The sequence below is a fragment of the Scyliorhinus torazame genome, chromosome 13 (assembly GCF_047496885.1).
Source record: "Scyliorhinus torazame isolate Kashiwa2021f chromosome 13, sScyTor2.1, whole genome shotgun sequence".
NCBI classification, from domain to species: Eukaryota; Metazoa; Chordata; class Chondrichthyes; order Carcharhiniformes; family Scyliorhinidae; genus Scyliorhinus; species Scyliorhinus torazame.
Genome location: NC_092719.1, coordinates 170,553,157 through 170,577,197, shown reverse-complemented (window position 1 = coordinate 170,577,197; position 24,041 = coordinate 170,553,157). Strand labels below are relative to the sequence as shown.

At 43.9% G+C, this 24,041-nt stretch overlaps 1 protein-coding gene across 9 annotated transcripts in view; it reads left to right on the top strand.

Moving 5' to 3' along the window:
- The window catches only part of slmapa (sarcolemma associated protein a), a 383,477-nt gene that overhangs the window by 69,764 nt on the left and 289,672 nt on the right, over nucleotides 1-24,041 (top strand). For 5 of the 9 annotated variants that reach the window (XM_072472424.1, XM_072472420.1, XM_072472422.1 and 2 more), the window contains exons 2-4: nucleotides 3,798-3,951; nucleotides 18,608-18,680; nucleotides 22,590-22,626. In XM_072472424.1, the coding sequence (XP_072328525.1) occupies nucleotides 3,798-3,951; nucleotides 18,608-18,680; nucleotides 22,590-22,626 (264 nt within the window). The remainder of the gene's footprint in view (nucleotides 1-3,797; nucleotides 3,952-18,607; nucleotides 18,681-22,589; nucleotides 22,627-24,041) is intronic. The other 4 variants (XM_072472425.1, XM_072472423.1, XM_072472429.1 and 1 more) reach the window with 1 other exon arrangement.

Below are 24,041 nucleotides of genomic sequence, written 5' to 3'. Positions count from 1 at the left end.
AATCACCTGTTGCACCTGTAAACCAACTTTTTGCGACTCATGCATTAGCACACCCAGGTCTCTCTGCAAAGCAGCATGTTTTAATATTTTATCATTTACATAATAATCCCTTTTGCTGTTATTCCTACCAAAATGGATAACCTCACATTTGTCAACATTGTATTCCATCTGCCAGACCCGAGCCCATTCACTTAGCCTATCCAAATCCCTCTGCAGACTTCCAGTATCCTCTGCACTTTTTGCTTTACCACTTATCTTAGTGTCGTCTGCAAACTTGGACACATTGCCCTTGGTCCCCAACTTCAAATCATTTATGTAAATTGTGAACAGTTGTGGGCCCAACACTGATCCCTGAGGGACACCACTAGCTACTGATTGCCAACCAGAGAAACACCCATTAATCCCCACTCTTTGCTTTCTATTAATTAACCAATCCTCTATCCATGCTACTACTTTCCCCTTAATGCCATGCATCTTTATCTTATGCAACAACCTTTTGTGTGGCACCTTGTCAAAGGCTTTCTGGAAATCCAGATATACCACATCCATTGGCTCCCCGTTATCTACCGCACTGTTAAATGTCCTCAAACAATTCCACTAAATTAGTTAGGCACGACCTGCCCTTTATGAACCCATGCTGCGTCTGCCCAATGGGACAATTTCCATCCAGATGCCTCGCTATTTCCTCCTTGATGATAGATTCCAGCATCTTCCCTACTACCGAAGTTAAGCTCACTGGCCTATAATTACCCGCTTTCTGCCTACCTCCTTTTTTAAACAGTGGTGTCACGTTTGCTAATTTCCAATCCGCCGGGACCACCCCAGAGTCTAGTGAATTTTGGTAAATTATCACTAGTGCATTTGCAATTTCCCTAAGCCATCTCTTTTAGCACTCTGGGATGCATTCCATCAGAGCCAGGAGACTTGTCTACCTTTAGCCCCATTAGCTTGCCCATCACTACCTCCTTGGTGATAACAATCCTCTCAAGGTCCTCACCTGTCATAGCCTCATTTCCATCAGTCACTGGCATGTTATTTGTGTCTTCTACTGTGAAGACCGACCCAAAAAACCTGTTCAGTTCCTCAGCCATTTCCTCATCTCCCATTATTAAATCTCCCTTCTCATCCTCTAAAGGACCAATATTTACCTTAGCCACTCTTTTTTGTTTTATGTATTTGTAGAAACTTTTACTATCTGTTTTTATATTCTGAGCAAGTTTACTCTCATAATCTATCTTACTCTTCTTTATAGCTTTTTTAGTAGCTTTCTGTTGCCCCCTAAAGATTTCCCAGTCCTCTAGTCTCCCACTGATCTTTGCTACTTTGTATGTTTTTTCCTTCAATTTGATGCTCTCCCTTATTTCCTGAGATATCCACGGTCGATTTTCCCTCTTTTTACCGTCCTTCCTTTTTGTTGGTATAAACCTTTATATAGAGTGACTTTGGTGCTGAATCTGCTGCATGGGACATGACTGCAACAAATGGTTAATGAGATCTAGAGATTGTCAAAGTTATGATTCCACATGTCCTTTTACATTTTATATTATGAAGCAGGAAGACTGATTTGGGAGAAGGAAATAAACTGCAAAATGATACAAGACAAATAAAAACTGAAAATGCTGGAAATACTCAGCAGTTCTGACAGCATCTTTTGTTTCTTTGTTTGTTTCTTTCCTTTGCCATTACCATTGGCCCTAAAAAAATTAACTCTTCATTTGTTCAATCTACCGTGTCATTCAACCTATCACAAACCTTCCTTTTGTACTTGCCCCATCCACCACTTGCTGCCATCATTTGATGAAAACCTATTTTATTTCTAACTTTTCTCTGTTCTGATGACATGTCACAAATCTGTTTCGCTTTCCACAGATACTGTCAGACCTGCTGAGTATTTCCAGCATTTTATTTTATTTCAGATTTCCAGCATTTGTAGTATTCTGCTTTTCGATACAAGACAAAATGTGTTTATGTTAAATAGCTTGTGTTTAAAAAATCCAAATTGGTCAAATGCAATAAAGTTGGTCACTTTATTCTGATGTTTGGTTGAAAGCATAAATATAATGCTTTTAATGTTCGTAAAAGTATATTTGAACTGCCTAACAACATAATCTTGAACATATCTTAAAAGACCTGCACTTTTTTCAAGACCTCTGTGTCAACTTTTCTGTAATAAATCTCGGGTTCTACAATTATACCAGAAAATACATGTGTCAACTCATTATTCTCCTTAATGTGGATACTGAGTTCTCACAATCCTCTTTTTAAAAACAAAAAATTGGAGTGCCCAATTCTTTTTTTCCAATTAAGGGGCAATTTAGCATGGCCAATTCACCTACCCTGCATATCATCATAGGATTATCATAGAATTTACAATGCAGAAGGAGGCCATTCGGCCCATCGAGTCTGCACCGGCTCTTGGAAAGAGCACCCTACCCAAGGTCAACACCTCCACCCTATCCCCATAACCCAGTAACCCCACCCAACACTAAGGGCAATTTTGGACACTAAGGGCAATTTATCATGGCCAATCCACCTAACCTGCACATCTTTGGACTGTGGGAGGAAACCGGAGCACCCAGAGGAAACCCACGCACACACGGGGAGGATGTGCAGACTCCGCATAGACAGTGACCCAAGCCGGAATCGAACCTGGGACCCTGGAGCTGTGAAGCAATTGTGCTATCCACAAGGCTACCGTGCTGCCCACAAGGCTACCGTGCTGGAGCCTTTTTGGATTGTGGAGGTGAGACCCATGCAGACATGGGGAGAATGTACAAGCTCCACATGGACAGGGGGCCAGGATCGGACCCGGGTCCTCGATGCCGTGAGGCAGTAATGCTAATCATGCCGCCCTCTCACAATCTTCTTTTGAAGTACTACCTGAATAGTATACCTCATATAATTAACTTTATCCATGTAATTAGCAAAGCAAATAGAATGTTGATCCATACTCATTGGAGTTTTAGAAGAAAGAGGGGTGACCTTATTGAAACACATAGGATTCTGAGAAGGCTTGATGGGGGAATCTCAAAGTAGGGGGCACAGTTTAGAAATAATGAGTCTCACTTAAGATGAATGAGGTAGAGTAATTTCTTCTTTCAAAGGGCTGTTTGCCTTTGGAATTCTCTTCCACAGAGACCAATGGAGGCTCAGTTATTGAACATACTCAAGACTGAATTGAACAGGCTTTTGATCAACAAGGGAGTCTACGGTTATGAGTGAGAGGTAGGAAAGTGGAATTAAGACCACAATCAGATCTTACTGAATGGCAGGGTAGGCTTGATGGGCCAAAAGGCCTACTCTTGTCCTATTTCTTATGATCTTAGAGATTTTAGGAGATGCAAGGGGGATGTAAGGAAGTGTATGGTAATGACCTGGAAAATGCTTCCTGCAAGAGTGGTGGAAGTTGAGGCGATCAATGATTTTTTAGAAGGAAATTGAATGGGTACTTGACAGAAATAAGCTTGCTATGCTACAGAGATGGAGCAGGGGAATGAGACTCACTGGATTGCTCTCCAGAAATTCAGCATGAATTTGATGGGCAAAATGGCCACCGCATTGCAATAACGACTCTATTACTATGTATAATATGTCTGATGGCATCTCAAATTTACACAGGTATTAAGATGGAGCCTTGATGTTCTCAACCATCCCCACAGTTGAATATATTTATAATGCCTTTTAGGAGTGAAAGCTGTTTAATTGTTTAGATGAAGGAAGATAACATTTTCAATTAGTATTTCACAGCATGGTACAATTCACAGGAAAATTATATTTACTTTTCTATCTTTTTCCAGTTTTATCTACAGGACACTAAGAGTAGTAATGGTACGTTTATTAACAGTCAGCGTTTAAGTCGAGGATCAGAGGAAAGCCCACCATGTGAGCTCCTGTCGGGCGATATCATTCAGTTTGGTGTAGATGTGACCGAGAACACGAGGAAAGGTAAGGGTACGAATCCATTTTTTAAACTTTTCCCTCACCCGAAAATATTAGTTGTAGATATCCTCTAAGACTGTTGAAAATACTGCTTGGATGTCCATTGACCTATATAGGTTTGTCTGTGTCAGTTGGTCCGGTCTTGTGACTAGTGTTTCTACTCCACCCTCTCACCATTTTAAAAAGTGCTGTTTTTGCTTTTATTCTTGGAAAATGTAATATTATTCCTGATTTATTGCTTGTGGATCACTTTGTGCATGATGTAATTTGTATCCAGTGTAATCTGTATCCTTTTGTGTTCTAATAGACTTTAAAAAAAATTATGAGGTGCTATTAACAAGCGGCCTGTCTGATAACTGAGTAATTGTCTTCATTGAAGAACCCTATTTCTGCTCGTTGTGTTTTTCAAATTTGAGCGAGAGAGACTCTGATCCACCATTTGAAGTGTGGTGGTAGTTTTCAGTGGTATCTTACCAAATTCGTCTTTTTTTTGACGGGCGTGGCCACTGATGTGGAGAGGTGGAGGGCAAGTGCTGGAAAATAGGATTAGACTAGTTAGGCGGTTGTTTTTGACCGGTGCAGACGCCATGAGACAAAGGACCTTTTCTGTGCTGTCGACCTCTATGACTCTTAAGATCATGTTTGAATAACAAACCTCTGGATTTGAGCTTAATTATGTCCATGCAAATCTACTTTGAGATACTGGTCAGTTACCCGATGACATTTTAAAAAATAATATACATTTCAACTGCTCAGGATTGTTTTAAAAATGAAGACATAGTAATTCTTGTCACTTGATTCTTCCTGGCCTTTTTGAGTACATTGGGCAATATACCTCCTGTTTCACAAATGCTTGGAATGTCGCCAGTTTCCTCAACCTTAACCACGTGATTCGTACTGTGCCAGGCTACTTCAGGATAGTGTAGCTGTCATATTTAACCTGTTTGAATGGTAGCATATAGAGGAGAATAACAACCCTTGCTATGAAATTACTATTAGAGCATTTCTAAATCTTCAAGGACCTAGGATTAAAGTTTAGCCTGGATTGACATTTGTAATTTGGACGCATTCCTCTTTCCCTGACCTTCCTCCTCCAAAAAACTATAAATTGTTGCCTGTCTTAGTCATGTCAACTGCAGCACCAAGTTAAGATTTAGTACCAAATGGTTCCCAGCTTCTTGATGGTTTATTGATCATACTTCTAGAGATTCTCGAGGTTTCAGTTTTTTTCAACATCTCTTCAGGGTCTTTGGTTTGTTTTTGAGATGACATAGACTCGGAGTGAGGATTAAAAATTTGAGTAAAGCCACAGCTGAGTGGAAATCTGATCAAGGAATCTGATTGATAAAGTATCTAGTCAAATTAATAACAGTTTGTATTTGTATAGTGCCATTACCGCACAGGCTTTCCACTGAGGTCTAACTGAATACAGTTTGGAATGCTGGATTTAGTAAAGTGCATGTGAACAAGCTCTCAAACATTCAGAAACGAGTGTTGAAACTGATCTTTGGTAACACATACTGAAGCTATTCTGACACTGTGTGTTCGCTTGCTGAAATGTGGTAAAAGACACGTCTGAACTTTTCTAGAAAGCTCCCATTATCATTATCTCATGGTGCAACCAACCAGAAGTAAATATGCAATGGAATCGAGGACAGAATGTCACAAATAAGATCTTGAATGAATCGACTACAAGACAGCTCATTTATAAACTCATAGAATGCAAGTGATTTGAGAATTCAATGAACATAATCTGAAAATATATGACTGAGGAGTTTGTTACAAAATCCATTTTTATTCTGTAAATTAAGGAGACCATGTTTTGCAGCGTGTTGGAATTATTTGTACACTTAAAATGATCGCACAATTATGAATATTTGGGCAGCAGGGTAGCATAGTGTTTACCACTGTGGCTTCACAACGCCAGGGTCCCAGGTTTGATTCCCTGCTGGGTCGCTGTCTCTGCAGAGTCTGCACGTTCTCCCCGTGTCTGCATGGGTTTCCTCCGGGTGTTCCGGTTTCCTCCCACAGTCCAAAGCCGTGCAGGTTAGGTGGATTGGACATGCTGAATTGCAATTAGTGTTCAAAAAGGTTTGATGGGGTTAATGGGTTAGGGGGATAGGGTGGAAGTGAGGGTTTAAGTGGGTCGGTGCAGACTTGATGGGCCGAATGGCCTCCTTCTGCACTGTATGTTCTATGTCTATGTTCTATGTATTATTTTGTACATTGCTTTTATTTTCATGATCATTGGTTACTTATGTTATTGTATTGTCATCATTGTATTGCACCAGCTACCATGCTGATTTTCCAATTGTGATGACAATATAAATAACATAAGTAACCATTAATTATCTAATCGGACAAAAATGGATAGCAACTCAAAGATGGAGGCATTAGAATAGCTGAAGTTTCGGGGCACTTTAGAGGAATAGGGAGACCAGTGCTTCCCAAACCTTTTCCCAATGTGACCACATTTTAATGCTTCAGACTTCATGTGATCACACATCATGTTGGTTGGGGGTGGGGGTGGATAGTTGCTGAGCTGTTTGTTGCGGGGAGGAGGGGGGGGTTTAAAACAGCTGGGTTTGCCCTCAAAATCACACACATCCACCTTTTACAGGTTGTGGTCGTCGCAGCAATCGGGCCTCAAAGAACAAATGATTAAGGCACACCCACAGAAAATTAAAAGCCATTTCAAGGGGCCTTCCAACTTTCCAAGCTGAGTCCAAACTCTACAGCTGCAATTACTACCTCGGAGCTCATCCTGTGATCCCACTGGTGGTCATGACCCAGTTTGCAAACCCCTATCCAGAATGTTTTGGGTAACTGAAGTTACAGCCTGGAGCGTGGCAGGCGGTAGGGGTGTTGGTGGTGAGGTGGAAAAGGAAGGGAGGATATATAAAAGACCAGTCAGAGGAATGTCGAGCTTTTGAGGGCTTGCTGGGGGAGATTACAGATAGGGAGGGATAAGGCCATGAGGCGATTTAAACATTTCTAAAATTAATTTAAGGGATGTTGTCGTCACTGGTTAGGCCAGCATTTATTGCCCATCCCTAGTTGCTCTTCAACCACTACAGTCCTTGAGGTGTAGGTATACCCACTGTGCTGTTAGAGAGGGAGTGCCAGGATGTTGCTACAGCAACAGTGCAGGAACGGTGATATATTTCCAAGTCAGGGCGGTGAGTGACTTTGAGGGAAACCTCCAAGTGGGGGGTTCCCAGCATTCTGCTGCTCTTGTCCTTCTTGATGGTAGTGGTTGTGGATTTGGAAGGTGCTATCTAAGGAACCTTGGTGAGTTACTGCAGTGCATCTTGTAGATGCTAAACACGGCTGCCATTGTTCGTCAGTGGTGGAGGGTTTGAAAGTTTGTGGAAGGGGAAGCAATCAATCCAGGTTCTGGATGATGTTGAGCTTCTTGAGTGTTGTTGGAGCTGCATTCATCAAGGCAAATGGAGGGTATTCCATTACACTCCTGACTTGTGACTTGTAGATGGTGGCAAGGCTTTTGGGGGTCAGGAAGTGAGTTACTCGCCATAGGATTCCTAGCCTTTGACCTGCCATGATAGCCACAGTATTAATATGGCTAGTCCAGTTCAGTTTCTGATCAATGGTAACCCCCCAGGATGTTGATTGTGGGAGAGTCCGCAATGGTAATGCGATTGAATGTCAAGGGCAATCCTCTTTTGTAGGAGATGGATATTGTGTGTCACTTGAGTGGTGCAAATGTAACTTGCAGCTTGTCAGCTCAAGCCTGAATATTGTCCAGGTCTTGCTGCATTTGGACATGAACTGCTTCATTTTCTGAAGAGTCGCGAATAGTGCTGAACATTGTGCAGTCATCCGCAAGCATATGCACTTCTGACCTTATGATGGAAGAAAGGTCTTTGATGAAACAGCTGAAGATGGTTGGGCCTAGGACACTACCCTGAGGAACTCCTGCAGTGATGCCCTGGAGCTGAGATGATTGACCTCCAACCTCCACCTTCTTTTGCTTTAGGTTTGACTCCAACCAGTGGAGAGTTTTCCCCCTGATTCCTATTGATTGCAATTTAGCTAGGGCTCCTTGATGCCATACTCGGTCAGATGCTGCCTTGATATCAAGGGCAGTCACTCTTGCCTCACCTCTGGCATTCAGCTCTTTTGTCCATGTTTGAAACAAAGCTGTAATGAGATCAGGAGCTGAGTGACCCTGGCGGAACCCAAACTAAGCACCTGTGAGCAGATTATTGCTGAGTGAGTGATGCTTGATAGCACTGTTGATAACTCCTTCCATCACTTTGCTGATGATGGAGAGTAGACTGACAGGGCGGTAATTTGCTGGGTTGCATTTGTCCTGTTTCTTGTGTACAGGCACACCTGGGCAACTTTCCACATTGCCGGTAGATGCCAGTGTTGTAGCTGTACTGGAACAGCTTGGCTAGGGGTGAGACAAGTTCTGGAGCACAAGTCTTCAGTACTGCCGGAATATTGTCAGGGGCCATAGCCGTTGCAGTATCCAGTGTAGATGTACATTTCTGTCTGCTCAGCTGGGTGTATTTCACAGAAAGCCAAAATTATGTTAAAAATCAACATGAACTATGCACCTAAGAAATCTACACATGGAATTTATGTCTGCCCAATGGAATACAGTCTCTCCATAGAGAAATGTCACGCTTGAATTCAAATCAGAAGAGCAAAGGTACAATTTAGCACAGCAAAATCTGCAGGACTAAGTAATAATAATAATAATCGCTTATTGTCACAAATAGGCTTCAATGAAGTTACTGTGAAAAGCCCCTAGTCACCACATTCCAGTGCCTGTTCGGGGAGGCCGTTACGGGAATTGAACCTACGCTGCTGGCCTTGTTCTGCATTACAAGCCAGCTGTTTAGCCCACTGTGCTAACCAGCCCCTTTGGCCATGTACAACGATGCAACGGATAAGACATCAGATCAAGTGCCCTCGGCCTTCTCCGGTATATGTAAAAGATCCCATGACAACGATTAAAAGAAGAGTAGAAGAATTCATCCAGGTGTTCTGGGCCAATGTTTATCTCTCAACCCGTGTTGAGCGGCATGGTGGCACAATGGTTAACACTGCTGCCTACAGCACCTGGGACTCGGGTTCAATCCAGCCTTTGATGACTGTCTGGTTGGAGTTTGCATGTTCTCCCCGTATCTGCGTGGGTTTCTTCCGGGTACTCCAGTTTCCTCCCGCAGACCAAGATGTGAGGGTTAGGTAGATTGGCCATGCTAAATTGCCCCTTAGTGTCTAAAGATGTACAGGTTAGGAGGGATTATGAGGTGGGGCAGGGGGGTGGGCCTAAGTAGGATGCTCTTTCTGAGGATCGGTGCAGACTCGATGGACCAAATGGCCACCTTCTGCACTGTAGGGATTCTGTGATTTCTATGATTCTATGAATTTCACAGAAACTGATAATCAAGTTGAAACCATATTGTTAATTGTGAGATCTTGTTGTGTGCAAATTGGCTGCTGCATTTTCTGCATCATATCAGTGACTACATTTTAGAAGTATCTCATTGGCTGTTGGACAATTGCTGAGCTGGTTGGCAGCAGGGGAGGGTGTTTAAAGCAGCTGGGTTTGCACTCAAAAAAACACATGCCCATCTTTTTGTACAGGCTGTGATTGTAGCTACAATCTCTGGGACAAGTGCTCTGGGACACCCTGAGGTTGTGAAAAGCACTGTATAAATGCAAGTTTGTTTTTTCTTTTGCGAGTGTTTAACTAGGTAATTCCTGCAGCTTACCGTTGGGGCATTGGCTCATAGTGTTATCTGGAGTAGAGTGGGAAGAAATGCTAAAACCAGCAACAAAGCAACTCCTTCAGCTCTGTTAGTGACTGAATTGATTGATCAATCATGACGTAAAATATTGCAGATCTGCTGATGTAGAACAAATTTTGTTACAGACTCTGCCATAGATGAACTTTTATTCTTAGCTTCGACAATCAGGCACTTTGATACCCATAGTTTTTCTCTGCTCTCCTGCTCATCTCTCTGAATCACTTGTGCAAATGTAGAACAAAACTAAATACTCAGATGTATATTCCCTCGATGATATCCTAAAACACCAAAGCTTTATTCTAGTGGCTTAAGGCAAAGTTGAATTTAGTGCTGTCTGAAATTATATTACCAGCCTCGTAATATTTATTGCTAGCTAGCAATTATTTCCATTTTATGTCAAATTATTTACCAGTTGGAATTATATTGAAGTCTGTCAATATTGATGTACAAATCGTGCCTGTTTTAGATCAGGACATGCCCCCTAATCTTTGCCATGCCCATGTAACTGTAATTATCTGCATCTGTCCACCTCCTGCATTCTGGCAGCTATATCAGATCCTGTCTTCTTTTTTCCCATGGTTCTACATTGGTCCTTTTCTCCTGTCGCCTTTTCTTTCTGTTACCTCTTTATGCCACCTTTCATTTCTCCTGTAAGGAATACCACATGTCTCTTTCATCCCTACCCAAAATCATTATTACTCTTCTTCCTCTCCTATCACCATCCCAATTTTGAATTATCCTTGAACAGCTACACTCACTCTTGAGGATTTCAAAGTCTCATCAAAGCACTGTCACAGCTTCTTGAGCAATAATCTGAAAATCTCCCATCTCCTCTCTCCTAAATTCCCACCCAGCACATCTGGTTGGGTTTAATCTCACCATCTTCTTCCCTTCCCACTGATCGCACTCAAAGATATCCCTCTGAATTCTGCCTTTGGATCAACAATCATCATCAATTCCAGAATGTTTTGATTACAATGAACAATTCATTGGCATACATGACCTTACTGTAGAAGATTACATTGCCACCATAGTTTTGACAGCAACTTGGCTCAGAGGTGCTACTGCCGTGTCCATACATAAAAGCCTCCATGCCTGGCTTTATTTGCCCCTTGTACTTCCCCAACTCCTGGTATTTTCACGCTCTCTGAGCACTACGGCTCATGCCATCCCTCTTGCCTCTCCTTTCAGATCCTCATTGTTTGCTGCCTCTCCCAAGACACAATTCCAGTTTCTCAGTAAGATCATTCTTCCTTTCTTCCCTTGCCCACTCCACTGACTGACTCCTGATTCTCAGTGATTTTAAATTATGTATGCAAATACTTGGCATCTCTTTTTCTGAATTTGGCTCTGGATTCATTGCCCTTCTATCTTCCTGAAACATCTCGAGCATTAGAAGTGCAACAATGCTACTAGTGCATTCTTTAACCCCATGGCCTCACTTAGAGGTGAGCCCATTTCTAACTACACCCACCTTTCCCACCACCCCTGTTCCTAAGTTACTTTTTAACTGCATTTTCCGACACCGAGACTTTGGCCCTCCATTTACTACAATACTCCGGCAGTATCAATTTGCTTAACCACTACCTGACTTCCACTGTTGATGCTCTTGGAAGAAAGGTCTTCCATATGGTCAAATATGAAGTATGGCCCCCTCATTCCTCAAGTCTAAGAGATGTAGGTGCGAATGTATCTGATGAAAACAATTGGTTTAGCTACCCATCGTCCGATCTTGATAGACCACATTGAGAGGCTCACTCTCCTCTGCCAAAATGATCCTAACTCGAGTATTGTTCTGCTAAGTAGATATAAGCTTGGGCTTCTTTTTAGCTACCTCTCCTCTTTCCATTCCTTTTTAAAAAATAAATTTGCAGTATTCAATTATTTTTTCTCCAAATAAGGGTCAATTTACCGTAGCCAATCCACCTAACCTACACATCTTTGGGTTGTGGGGGCGAAACCCAGACAGACACTGGGAGAATGTGCAAACTCCACACGGGCAGTGACCCAGGGCCAGGATTTGAACCAGTGTCCTCAGCACTGTAGTCCCAGTGCTAACCACTGCACCACATGCCGCCCACCTCTTCCATTCCTTATGTCCAACTAACCCTGAACCTATCTGTCTTCTCTCTTTCCAGAATCTTCTCATCCACGAAACGCACATCCCTCTTCCTTTGACCTGAATACCACCTACAGTGCTAGCCATCCAACATCACTTCCTGGAGTCCAATCCTTGCTGACATTGTGCCCAATCTTTAAAATCGCCACTGTCACAGTTCCATTCAGCTTTATGTTGGGAAGATGAAAGCTATCTTCTTTGATCTTGGAGCAAGCTGCGTAGTTTCACAATTAATTTTATCTATTTTCCCATCCCTAGCCACCATGACAATTTTTCAAGCTGCAACTGATTCTTTTTTTTGCAAACTTGTGCGGAACTCCTGATTGTAACCCATGTAATTTCCATCACAAAGGATTGTGTACTTTCATAACATTACCCATCTCAACCCATCCTCTGATGAAACTCTTCTCCAAGAGGTCTTTTGTCTTTGCCACTTATCTGCACTCCAGAATCTGAGTTATGTGCTGAGTTGATGTTTCTTGAGTTTTGTTTAACATTAATGTTGCTCCATTTCCTTTTGCATTTGATAATTGAAGTATTAAACAACTTGGCTGCTGGCTAACACCAATCCAATCAATGATTTTCTCCATGAAACCTAATTCATGATCTCAGTTATACTGCTGTGAGGTGCAGAGATGAAAAAAACCTGCCAAGTCATTAGGATGACTAGGCAAGTGGAGTAAAAGGGACAGAAATGTAAATTTCAGCGGAATGGTAAACACTCTTCTGAACTGCCAACAAGGGCCAAATGAAAACGTTTTGTTTCATTAATAAGTAATTTTCCTAGGCTTACGAGCAGTGCAAAACGTTATCATGTATGTAGGCAGTTACTCCGCTTGGGATGCTGCACAAATAATATTGGCACTTGTAAGAGAGACAATTTGGAAAATCATCCTTACAATAATGGGCAAGATTTTTTGCACAGCGGAGGCAGATTTGGAGTCACACTTGCCTGAAATGTAATGTTGCTGAGCGGCATAACATTTCCTGGTGCAATCCCACCTCCCAGTGATTTTCATGAAGGCAGCGATTGCAGAAATTCACCAGAAGGCAACGTGTCATCAACTGAGGCAGATAACGAGAAAGCTCGTTGAAGGGTTGGTTGGAGATTTTGGAGGCGATACAGAGAATTTATGCTGGGTCAGCATCACGGCCAAGGAGACGAGACCGCTCCTTAGTGGGGAGTTATTCAAAGAAGCAGTCGCAATTTCTAATGATGTGTAAATGGTGGAATAAGCAGACCTAACCTCCCCTCCAGCGGGGACCCAGTGGATAAGAAGGGAGGGGAGGGTGAGTGACCCCTGGTTAGGATAGTCACGTGGAAAGTGAGGGGGTTGGGAGATCCAGTCAAGAGGTCAAGTGAGCTTGCGCATCTTAAAAACTTGAAGGCCGATGTAGCAATGCTGCAGGAGACTCACTTGAAGGTGAAGGACCAGGTGAGACTTAAAAAGGGCTGGGTTAGCCAGGTGTTTCATTCTGGTTTTGACGGAAAGGCCCAAGGGGTAGTGGTCAGCAAAAGGGTACGGTTCCAGATGGAAAAGGTGGTTGCAGATCAGGGGGGGTAGGTATGTGATTGTGACAGGGGCGCTGGAGGGGAGGTTAGTGGCGCTGGTAAGTGTGTGTGGTCCCAATTGAGATGATGTAGGATTGGTGAAGAAGGTGTATGGGGCCATCCCCCGACTTGGATTCACATGAACTGTAAGTGGAGGGTGACTGGAACTTGGTGCAGGAACCAACGTTGTACAGGTCACGGCCACGCTCGCTGGTCCCATCAGGCGGCGGGGGGCGGGGGGGGGGGGGGAGGGGCGGGGGTGGGGGTGGGGGGGGGGGAGGGGCTGGGGCGGGGGGTGGGGGGGGGGAGGGGAGGGTAGGGTGGGGGGGGAGAGGGTAGGGTGGGGGGGGGGGAGGGTAGGGGGTGGGGGGGGGAGGGTAGGGGGGGGTGGGGGGTGGGGGGGGCGGGGGGGGTAGGGGGTGGGGGGGGGCGGGTGGGGGGGGGGGGAGGGGCGGGGTAGGGGGTGGGGGGGGTAGGGGGTGGGGGGGGTAGGGGGTGGGGGGGGTGGGGGGGGGTAGGGGGTGGGGGGGGCGGGGGGGGGGTAGGGGGTGGGGGGGGCGGGGGGGGGGTAGGGGGCGGGGGGGGGGGGTAGGGGGTGGGTGCGGGGGGGGTGGGGGGGGTAGGGGGCGGGGGGGGGGGTAGGGGGTGGGTGTGGGGGGGGCGGGGGGGGAGGGGGCGGGGGGGGTAGGGGGTGGGGGGGGTAGGGGGCGGGGGGGGGGGTAGGGGGTGGGTGTGGGGGGGGCGGGGGGGGAGGGGGCGGGGGGGGTAGGGGGTGGGGGGGTAGGGGGTGGGGGGGGCGGGGGGGGGGTAGGGGGTGGGGGGGCGGGGGAGGGGGCGGGTGGGGGGGGCGGGGGAGGGGGCGGGGGGGGAGGGGGCGGGGGGGGTAGGGGGTGGGGGGGTAGGGGGTGGGGGGGGCGGGGGGGGGGTAGGGGGTGGCGGGGGGGGGGTAGGGGGTGGGGGGGCGGGGGAGGGGGCGGGTGGGGGGGGCGGGGGAGGGGGCGGGTGGGGGGGGCGGGGGAGGGGGCGGGTGGGGGGGGCGGGGGAGGGGGCGGGGGGGGGGGGCGGGGGAGGGGGCGGGGGGGGGTAGGGGGTGGGGGGGGGGCGGGGGGGAGGGGCGGGGGGAGGGTAGGGGGCGGGGGGGGTAGGGGGTGGGGGGGCGGGGGGGGGTAGGGGGTGGGGGGGCGGGGGGGGGCGAAGGCATGGACTGGATTAATGATGGAAATGGGAGGGTTTGCAAATCGGCTTTTTTGTGGTGGAGAAGGCAGCTGCTGGCTGGGGTTACGAGGTTGGAGTACTCGGCAATTGCAATGTCAGATCATGCCCTGCATTGGGTGGATAGGGTATTGGAGAAGACGGTAGTACAGCAGCCGGGGTGCAAATTAGATGTTGGGGGACCGAGGATTCTGGAATAAAATTGAGAAAGTAATTTATGAATATGTAGGTTTTAACTGCACTGAGGAAGTGTCGAAGGCGGTTGTCTGGGAGGCTCTAAAGGCAGTGGGGAGGGATGAGGTACTCTCGTTTAAAGCTAGGGTGGATAAAGCGTAGAGGTTGGAGTGTCGAAGGGTAATAGATGCGATGCTGGAGGTAGATAGGAGGTATGCAGAAGATGGGGATCCAGCGAAGTTGGAAAAGGGGAAGGAACTGCAGGCGAGCTTTGACCAACTATCTGCCAGGAAGACGGTATGCCAATTGAGGCGAGCAAGGGGTGCAGTTTACGAGGATGGAGAGAAGGCGGAGTATGTTAGCGGGTCAGCTTCAGAGAGAGACGGCGACAAGGGAAATTGTTCAGGTGCAGGACAGGGCAAGGAAGCTGGTGGTGGCTCCTGATCAGCTTAATAGGGTGTTTGAGGAATTTTATGAGAGGTTGTATAGGCCAGAGCCATCTGGGGAAGACCGGGACATGCAGGAATTTCTCGATGGGCTGGAGTACCCGAGGTTAGGGGAGGGGGACAGGGCGACATTCGAGGGGGCAATAGTGGAACAGGAGATAAAAGATGCGATTGGTAGGATGCAGTCGGGGAAGGTGGCAGGGCCGGCTGGGTTTCCGGTGGAATATCATTAAAAATTCGAGGATAAGCTGGCACCACTAATGGTGGGGATGTTTGAGGAGGCGATAAGGAGGGGATATTATCAATAACCTTGGTGTAGGCATCGATTTCCCTGTTGCTTAAGAAGGACAAGGATCTGACAGAGTGTGGGTCGTAAAGCACATATCACTTTTAAATGTGGACGCAAAAGTATTGGCGAAGGTACTGGCAGATAGGCTGGAGGAGTGCCTCCCGAAGGTGATAGGTGAGGATCAACCAGGGTTTGTGAGAGGGAGGCAACTCTTTTCGAACATTAGGAGGTATTGAACGTGGTTATGGCACTGGCGGAGGGGAGGGAAACAGAGGTGGGTGTGGCATTGGACGCCAAAATAGCGTTTGATCAGGTAGAATGGGGGTACTTAATGGCAGTTCTGGAGCGGTTTGGGATTGGACCACGATTTGTGGACTGGGTAAAGCTACTGTATAAGGAGCCGAGGGCGAGTGTCCGCACAAATAACGTAGCTCGGGATATTTTTCTCTCCACCGTGGGACTCGGCAGGGATGTCCCATGTCCCCCCTGTTGTTTGCACTCGCAATTAAGCCGCTGGCCATCGCGTTAAGATGTTCGGGGTATGGAAAAGGATAGTGCGGGGAGGGGTAGAGCATAGGATGTCCTTGTATGCGGATGATTTGCTGTTATACGTGTCGGAACTATTATGGGGCCAGGGTTTAGAGAACACCAAAGTATATCATGGAGTTCGCCTGACCCACAACGTTTAATAGATTTTGGTTATGGGGAGCACAAGGGCCCACTTTACAGGTGTGATGCAACAGAGAACTAAAAGTATTTTTAAACAAAAACAATGTTTATTCTATGAATCCAGTTAACATTTTATAAGCACACAGTAAACACCTTATCAACTACCAACACTGATAATCCCCACAGATACAGTACTCTATAGGTAACCCTTAATAACTTTCCTAACAACATCCATAAGCCAAAATACTTTTTAACAAAGACAGTAGGTTTGAATTCTCTACAGAGAACAGTTATCACTTTTAAATTATCAAGTGATCTAAACACCATGTTTAACATACAGAGAGCGACCAGTATATATCTGCTTGGTTTGAATGCAGCTCTCCAACTGAAAGCGATACTAAAACACAGAGCCAAAAAGCAGAATCACATTTCAGCTCCTCCCATACAATGACATCACTGAAGCCATTTGATAGAACACACTTTTCTTAAAGGGACTCTCACATGACACCTCCCCACAAGAAAAAAAATTAAACTATCAACTTCAAGATGGTTTCATTTTTCACCTTTTCACTTTCATTTTAAACAACAGTGACAGTAAATATACTTTTTTTTTGTTTAACTAAACAAAACACGCAAACATTTACAATAACATAGCCCATTTAGTTCTTCTTCCTCCAACTGGAATCCCTCTTGATTGACAGTCTCTTTTTGGACAAGAAGGTCTCTGTACGATCCATCCATTTCTTTACTCCTCGGCATTTCTCTTTAAGGTCAGATACTTTAGTTCAATCGATCACAGAGCCTCCAACACAGGAGCATTGGTTAACACAGCCTTTTGGCCTTCAAATGCCTGTTGACATTCCGCTGTCCACTGAGATTTGTGACATTTCTTCAGCAAGTCCGTTAATGGAGTAACCACACTGCTAAAGTTCGGCACAAATTTCCAGTATATCTACTCATGCCAAGAAATCGCATTACTTCCCTTTGTGTCGATGGTATTGGAAACTCCCCAATAGCTTTTGTTTTCACATCGTGTGGGACCATTCAACCCTGTCCGATTGTATGGCCAAGGAAAGTGACTTGGGCTTTTCCAAATTCAGTTTTGGCTAGGTTTACCACCAAACCCGCCTCCTGAAGTCAATCGAATAACTCCCATCAGATGCTTTAAATGTTCCCTCCAAGTCTGATTTAAAATTACCAGATCGTCGATGTATACCACACAATTGGGTAATCCTGAAACAACTTTGTTAGTTAACCGTTGAAATGTGGCTGGGGCGTTTTTCATTTCAAATGGCATTATGGTTTATGAAATGAAAAAATGAAAGGTTGGGGAGGGAATTCCAGAGCTTGGAGCCTTGGCAGCTAAAGGCGCAGCCGATAATAGTGCAGTGATTGAAATCGGGGATGCTCTGTGGGTGGTGGGGAAGCATGGGGTTGAAAGCTGACTGGAACATAATGTGAGTACTTGACTCCCTTACCACTGATTCCATTTCTATCCCCAGGCTGAATCGCACGATATAAAGCTTTGGCATAAAATTCAAAGCAAATTAAGTTTAAACTCCATTCCAACTGTTACTTAAACAGTTTACTTCAACCTGCACTCATACTTTTATCCCCAGTCTAACCAAACTCTTATCTCTACTTTTATCACTTCCAGACTTTACATCAACAATCTACTTGCTAGCTTCAAACCTTCTGCCCTCCCCTCCCTCTTTTCTGTCCTGCAGTGTTCTGAAAACCCAGCAGTCTTTTACTTGCTGAGATACATTGTTTTACTTTTCCCCATAACATTGAATTTAAAATCCTTGGTTGTTGCCCTTCCCGAACCATCCCTAGAAACATTTATGACCTCCTTCAGTCTTGGGTCCAAGGAGACGCCTCAGATCCTCCAATCTTGGCCATCAGTGTATGCACTCTTTTTGGAAAGCCCTCTGACTCTCTACAATCATGGAGTCATTTAGATTTACAGAACCATTACAGCACAAATAAAACCAAATTCTTCTTGAAACTTATTTTTTTAACCAAGGTTTCCATCTTCTCGACTAAAATGACCGCTGGGGTGCATTGTTCAGTCCTTTTTACTCTGTAAAGTGCCTGAGCCATTTTTTATTATCCTCCTTTTACTCTTCATTTCCTCCTCCACCTCCCCGTTCAAAAATAAATTGTTTTTCTTTAGTGACAGGAAGGAAGAAAAATTACAATTCTTCGCAGCTAATGCAATAGATGAAAGAGGAAATAAGTATTACCTAATTTCAAGATTGTGTTGAACGCAAATGTCTGTACGTTAGAAAAAGTAACTCCCAACTGCCAATTTTAAGCTGCAAATTTAAAGAATATCTGTATGATTAGTATGTTTAATTTCACATCTAGATTTTAGTCTTCAGTTCTAAATACTGTATTGATATTTTGAATGGTTGTTTTCAGTGACTCATGGGTGCATAGTATCTACAGTCAAGCTCTTTATGCCAGATGGTATGGAAGGCCGGCGAAGATCTGAGTAAGTATGTCCAACAGTTGTGGTTGGGAGAGGTGTGCATTGTGTTTGTAGTGCAACTTTCTTAAAACCTTGCAAGTTTATAAGCTCTATGTACTTTTATTCTGTTAGCTGTGTGTAGTTTAAGCAAGACATCATCCTCTATTCCTCTAACCTATGTCACCAGCACTTTGCTTGCTTTGTTTTATATTTCAGCTTTCAGTATGAAGTATTTTTGGTTTTTATTTTCCCCAAACCAATGTTTGTTTTGACAAGCCTAATATAGAAGTAAAAGCAAGATAGGTTGCCTCAAATTTTAATTCTAAATTTGGTTTGTAACTGGTTATTAAAGCGTTTGTTTTTTCAGTGTATAGCTTGGCCTTTTTTGGAGATAGCTGTATTTGAATAATTCTCTGCAAGTTGTAACTTGTAATTTCCACTAAAGAGGGAAAGTAAAACTGATTTTTTTTCTTCAAGGTTTTTTAAGAAAGATGTAATTGGCATCATGAATACATATTAAAGTTAATGAATTGTTTCTATTAGTATTCATGAGAAATACTTTGAGTGTGACATTTGTTCCATTTCCAATGATTCATATTATAAACATAAGAGAGGCAATCTAATTGAATGGACCAAGTTAGCATTCAAATGATCACCAAACTGCCTAGACTCAACAGTTATTTTGATTTAGTCAACTGAATAAGTTTTATTTATCTCAATATCCATCTGTATGTATTGTAGAATTATATATACATGTTGTATATATGTGTGTGTTTATGTGTATGCATAAAGAGTTGTGAAGCCTTGTGTATGACATGAATTTCTTGTGTAAATTATTATTTCTCTATAATAGTTTGAATTGACACTTATGCCAACATTTGTTATGGAAAAACAGTATGTAGACATCTTGTCTGCCATGTAAGTTGAGACCTGAGATTATTAGATGGAACTGTGATTCAAGTTTTCTATATCCATCATTATTTTGCCCTATTACACACTCGACAGAACTCATCCTCCCTACCATGTAAGCACTCCACATCAGCTGTAAAGCTATGAAATGCGCTAACTTCTGCATTATCATTCCCTCTGTTCCTAGCTAATTTCCCCCCTGCAAGGACTTGTTGGAAAGTGCAGGTGAGGATAAGATTCTCAAAACACACCATTGAGGTTCTTATTTACAGAATGGCAACTTGACTATATTATTTTAAAAGGCAACGGTTAGCGAAACTAAGGAGTTAAAAGTATTGACTCCTTCAAGATGACGTGAGGAGTTGTGTTTTGTCTGTAATTATTTAATTGCAGTATACATTTCTCAAAATATGATTTGTGTGCCTATCTCAGTGCACCATTTAATTTTATTGTAATTCCACAGGAAGCAGTGCGTCTTCTGGTGTGCTGGGTATTCAATTCAATATGCACCTCCTGAATTTGAACTGTAGGCATTCAACACTACGCTTTATTTAGTGCTGAAAGGAAAACGCAGTTGAACCAGTATTCTGAAATATTTAGTGCTGTTTTCAAACCATGAAGCTGAGTTAAGCTTTTTAACCTTTTCTTAGCTTGAGTTACCACCACTCATATTCTGTGAATATCTCAGCTATTGAAATTTGGGACTTGTCTAAGCACCTGTGTATAATGGTGAAAGATCACTGTGTGTCCTTGTTGGTAATAAAGTAACTGCTTCATCCATAATTAGTTCTCTAAAATTTAAAGCAAAAGGAGTTATTTTAGTTGTTTGATTTAAATGATACGTTGCATTTCTTCGAATGAGAAAATGGTCAGAACTGAATTCACATTTTCTCCTTCTTATGTTGTGCCCGCTTCCTCCCTCATGGAACACAAATGACATTCTGTAGTCACCCACAAAGCATTCTTGCTTTATATGTGCCTTGCATGGGAATAATCTGAATTTGTTTGCCCTTGTGCTTAATCAGTATTGTTCTTTATATGAACTAATCTTTTATTCAAAGCTTCAGCAGTATGATGGCAATGCCGCATTGATGGATGTCAGATGTTAAATACAGTATATTTTACTCTTAGGCAGGTAGACATTTTAATTCCAGCGTGCGTACTTTTATAAAAGTGAACTACAGTTTAATATCTGCACGGTACTTCAGGTTTATTTGTGTGAGTATATTTAATTATTGAGAGTTCAAGATGGACAAATGGCAAATTGAAATTAAGTTTTTTTTTCATAAGAACTGTAGCGCAGCTTCACTAATATTTTTAATTGACAGGTTGCTGCTTCATAATTATCATATAACTGGTACCAATAATTTTTGTTTCTAATTTGGAATGCTGTCTTTTCATTATTTTTATTCGTTTGGCGGGTCCAGGAAATTTTCAGCCATGCCCGTTTTTGAAGTTAATTTCAGTGCTGATACTATTTTGCTTGATAACTGCTGTACAAAGAGGGAGATATTCCTTCCTAACAAGGTATCATTTATGAAGGATATTTACAGCTAATTTTCTTTTCTCTTCAAGAAAACAGATTTAACAGATGATGACCATTAATTTCAACATTGTATATGCCAAGCATCAAATACTAACTCTAGATGCAACATTATTTACTCCAATTTATTTTGAGAATTAACTTCACAATAGTTTGAGCTCTATTTCAATCAAAGGAAATGAATTTAGCTCTGAAGATTGTCCGCTTCTTTTAATATACTGTATAGAATGTTTGCAGTGGGAAATGGATGACTTTGCTGTGTAAGCTTCCTTGGTGTTGGTATCGAGTAGCTGCAGCACATACGAGGGTAGCACGGTAGCATTGTGGTTAGCAGAATTGCTTCACAGCTCCAGGGTCCCAGGTTCGATTCCTGGCTTGGGTCACTGTCTGTGTGGAGTCTGCACGTTCTCCCCGTGTGTGCGTGGGTTTCCTCCGGGTGCTCCGGTTTCCTCCCACAGTCCAAAGATGTGCGGGTTAGGTGGATTGGCCATGCTAAATTGTCCTTAGTGTCCAAAATTGCCCTTCGTGGTGGGTGGGGTTACTGGGTAATGGGGATAGGTGGGGTTACTGGGTAATGGGGATAGGGTGGAGGTCTGGGCTTGGGTAGGGTGCTCTTTCTAAGAGCCAGTGCAGACTCGATGGGCCGAATGGCCTCCTTCTGCACTGTAAATTCTATGAAAAACTAGATGCAGACTAAGCTCATTTTTACTCTGTTCTGTCAATTCCCTTTAACCTTACTCAGAATGGAACCTCTCCTGCAGTGCTTTCACATACTGATCATCCTAATTGCCGGTGACAGGGAAATTAAAGGAACGTTATATATGACAATCCTTTTGTGTTTTGAAATTTCATTTTGAAGTTTGGCAGATGTAAAAGATTACGAGGCACTATTTGAAGAGGAGCAAGAGAATATCTTGATTTTCTGGTCTTTTCTTATTCTTTCTTCCCTCCTCCTAAGAGAGTGCTATGACTTCTACCCTGCTCCTTTATGATTAGTAGTCGAGGACAGGGTCATTGCTAAATTGAGTTCAGATGTTGATTACTCATGGGACCAAATGTGATCCACTCAGATTGGAGTAGTGATAATATAGCTTAACTTAGATAATGTAATTTATTAAATGGCCTGGAAATCTTTGTCAGATTCAAACTTTTCAGAAAATAAATTCTAGTATTTTATGCTTCCCTGTTGAAAGGCAGAGAATGATAATCAAAGCTCATTGATACATCTGTTGAAGATTTCTCAGTTGCTGCAGGAAAATTCACCACGAGCAACTCATTCATTTGCAAAGTGCATTTACAGATTTCCAATAGGTCACACATTCAAGCAACTTGCATAATGATGATTTTTTTCAAACCTGAACTCTTTCCAGTGTATTAATTCTAAACTCTTCGCAATCACAGGGAGGAATTAAAGAAATTTGACTTTGATAGTGAAGGTGGCTTTTGCAGTTTTATCTTATATGGTATCTCTTGTCTTTTAGTGTCATCCAGGCTCCTCTACCACTTCCAGTTGAAAAGGTGAGTGGCCTTTATAATTTAGATTTTTCTTCATGTAAAGATTTTAAAAAATAAACGTTTCCGCCCAGAGTCCAAAGATGTGCAAGTTAGATGGATTTACCATGCTAAAGTGCCCTTAATGTCCAGAATGTTAGGTAGGGTTACTGGGTTACGGGGATCGGTTAATTGGGGAGGGGGGGGGGGGGGTATTGGTCGTGGGAACGGTTAGGTGGGATAATGGGGATAAGGCGGGGGAGTGGGCCTAGGTTAGGGTGCCTTTACGGAGGGTCGGTGAAGACACAATGGGCCAAATGGCCGCCTTCTGCACTGTAGGAATTCTATGATTCTGTTCTGTCCTAAATGGCTGTAGCTGATTTATTGAAATATAATTCTGGTAAACACATGGATTTGAATATTAACAACTGAGAGTATAAAATGGTAAAGGGTATGTAAATCCTCCTGTGTGTTATTAAGTAATGACTTGACTTTGAAAGATCATCAGAGTAGGCAGGAATGTGGAGTTGAGGTTAAAATCAGATCAACCATGACCTTGTTGAATGAAAGAGTGGTAGAGCTATAATGGGATTCGATTGTAAGGGGAGTAGACCGATGTTTCTGCGGACGCAAACGAGACTCCAGGAAGGTATGTTGCCTCCCGGGTACAAGGGTTCTGAGTGGATGTGGAGAGGATGTTTCCACTTGTTGGAAAAACTAGAAGCAGAGGACACAATCTCAGACTAAAGGGACGATCCTTTAAAACAGAGATGAGGATGAATCTCTTCAGCCAGACGGTGGCGAATCTGTGGAACTCTTTGCCGCAGAAGGCTGTGGAGGCCAAATCACTAAGTGTCTTTAAGACAGTCGCCTAATTCTGCCCCTATGTTTTATGGCCTTATGTCTCAGTGCAGCTACAGGACATTCTTAAGGGGGAGGGTGAACAGCCAGCTCTTGTGGTGCATATAGACACCAATCGTATAAGTACAAAACGGTATGAGGTCCTACGCGCTGAATTTAGGGAGTTAGGAGCTAATCTAAAAAGTAGGACCTCAAAGGTAGTAACCTTGGGATTGCTATCAGTGCCACGTGCTAGTCAGAGTAGGAATGACAGGATAGATAGGATGAATGCGTGGCTTGGGAGATGGTGCAGGAGGGAGCGATTCAGATTTTTGGAACATTGGAACCGGTTCTGGGAGAGGTGGAGCCATTACAAATCAGACGGTCTACACCTGGGCAGGACTGGAACCAATGTCCTGGGGGGGGGGGGGGGGGGGAAAGAGGAGAGAATGGGGGGTTGTTCGCTGGCGCTGTTGGGCAGGGTTTAAACTAATATGCAAGGGGGAGGGAACTTATGTAATAAGTCAGAGAAAGCGGGAGCAAGGACAAAAGATAGACTTCCGGTTGCGGCGATGCACAGCTAAGCCGCACGTTTCGGCAGC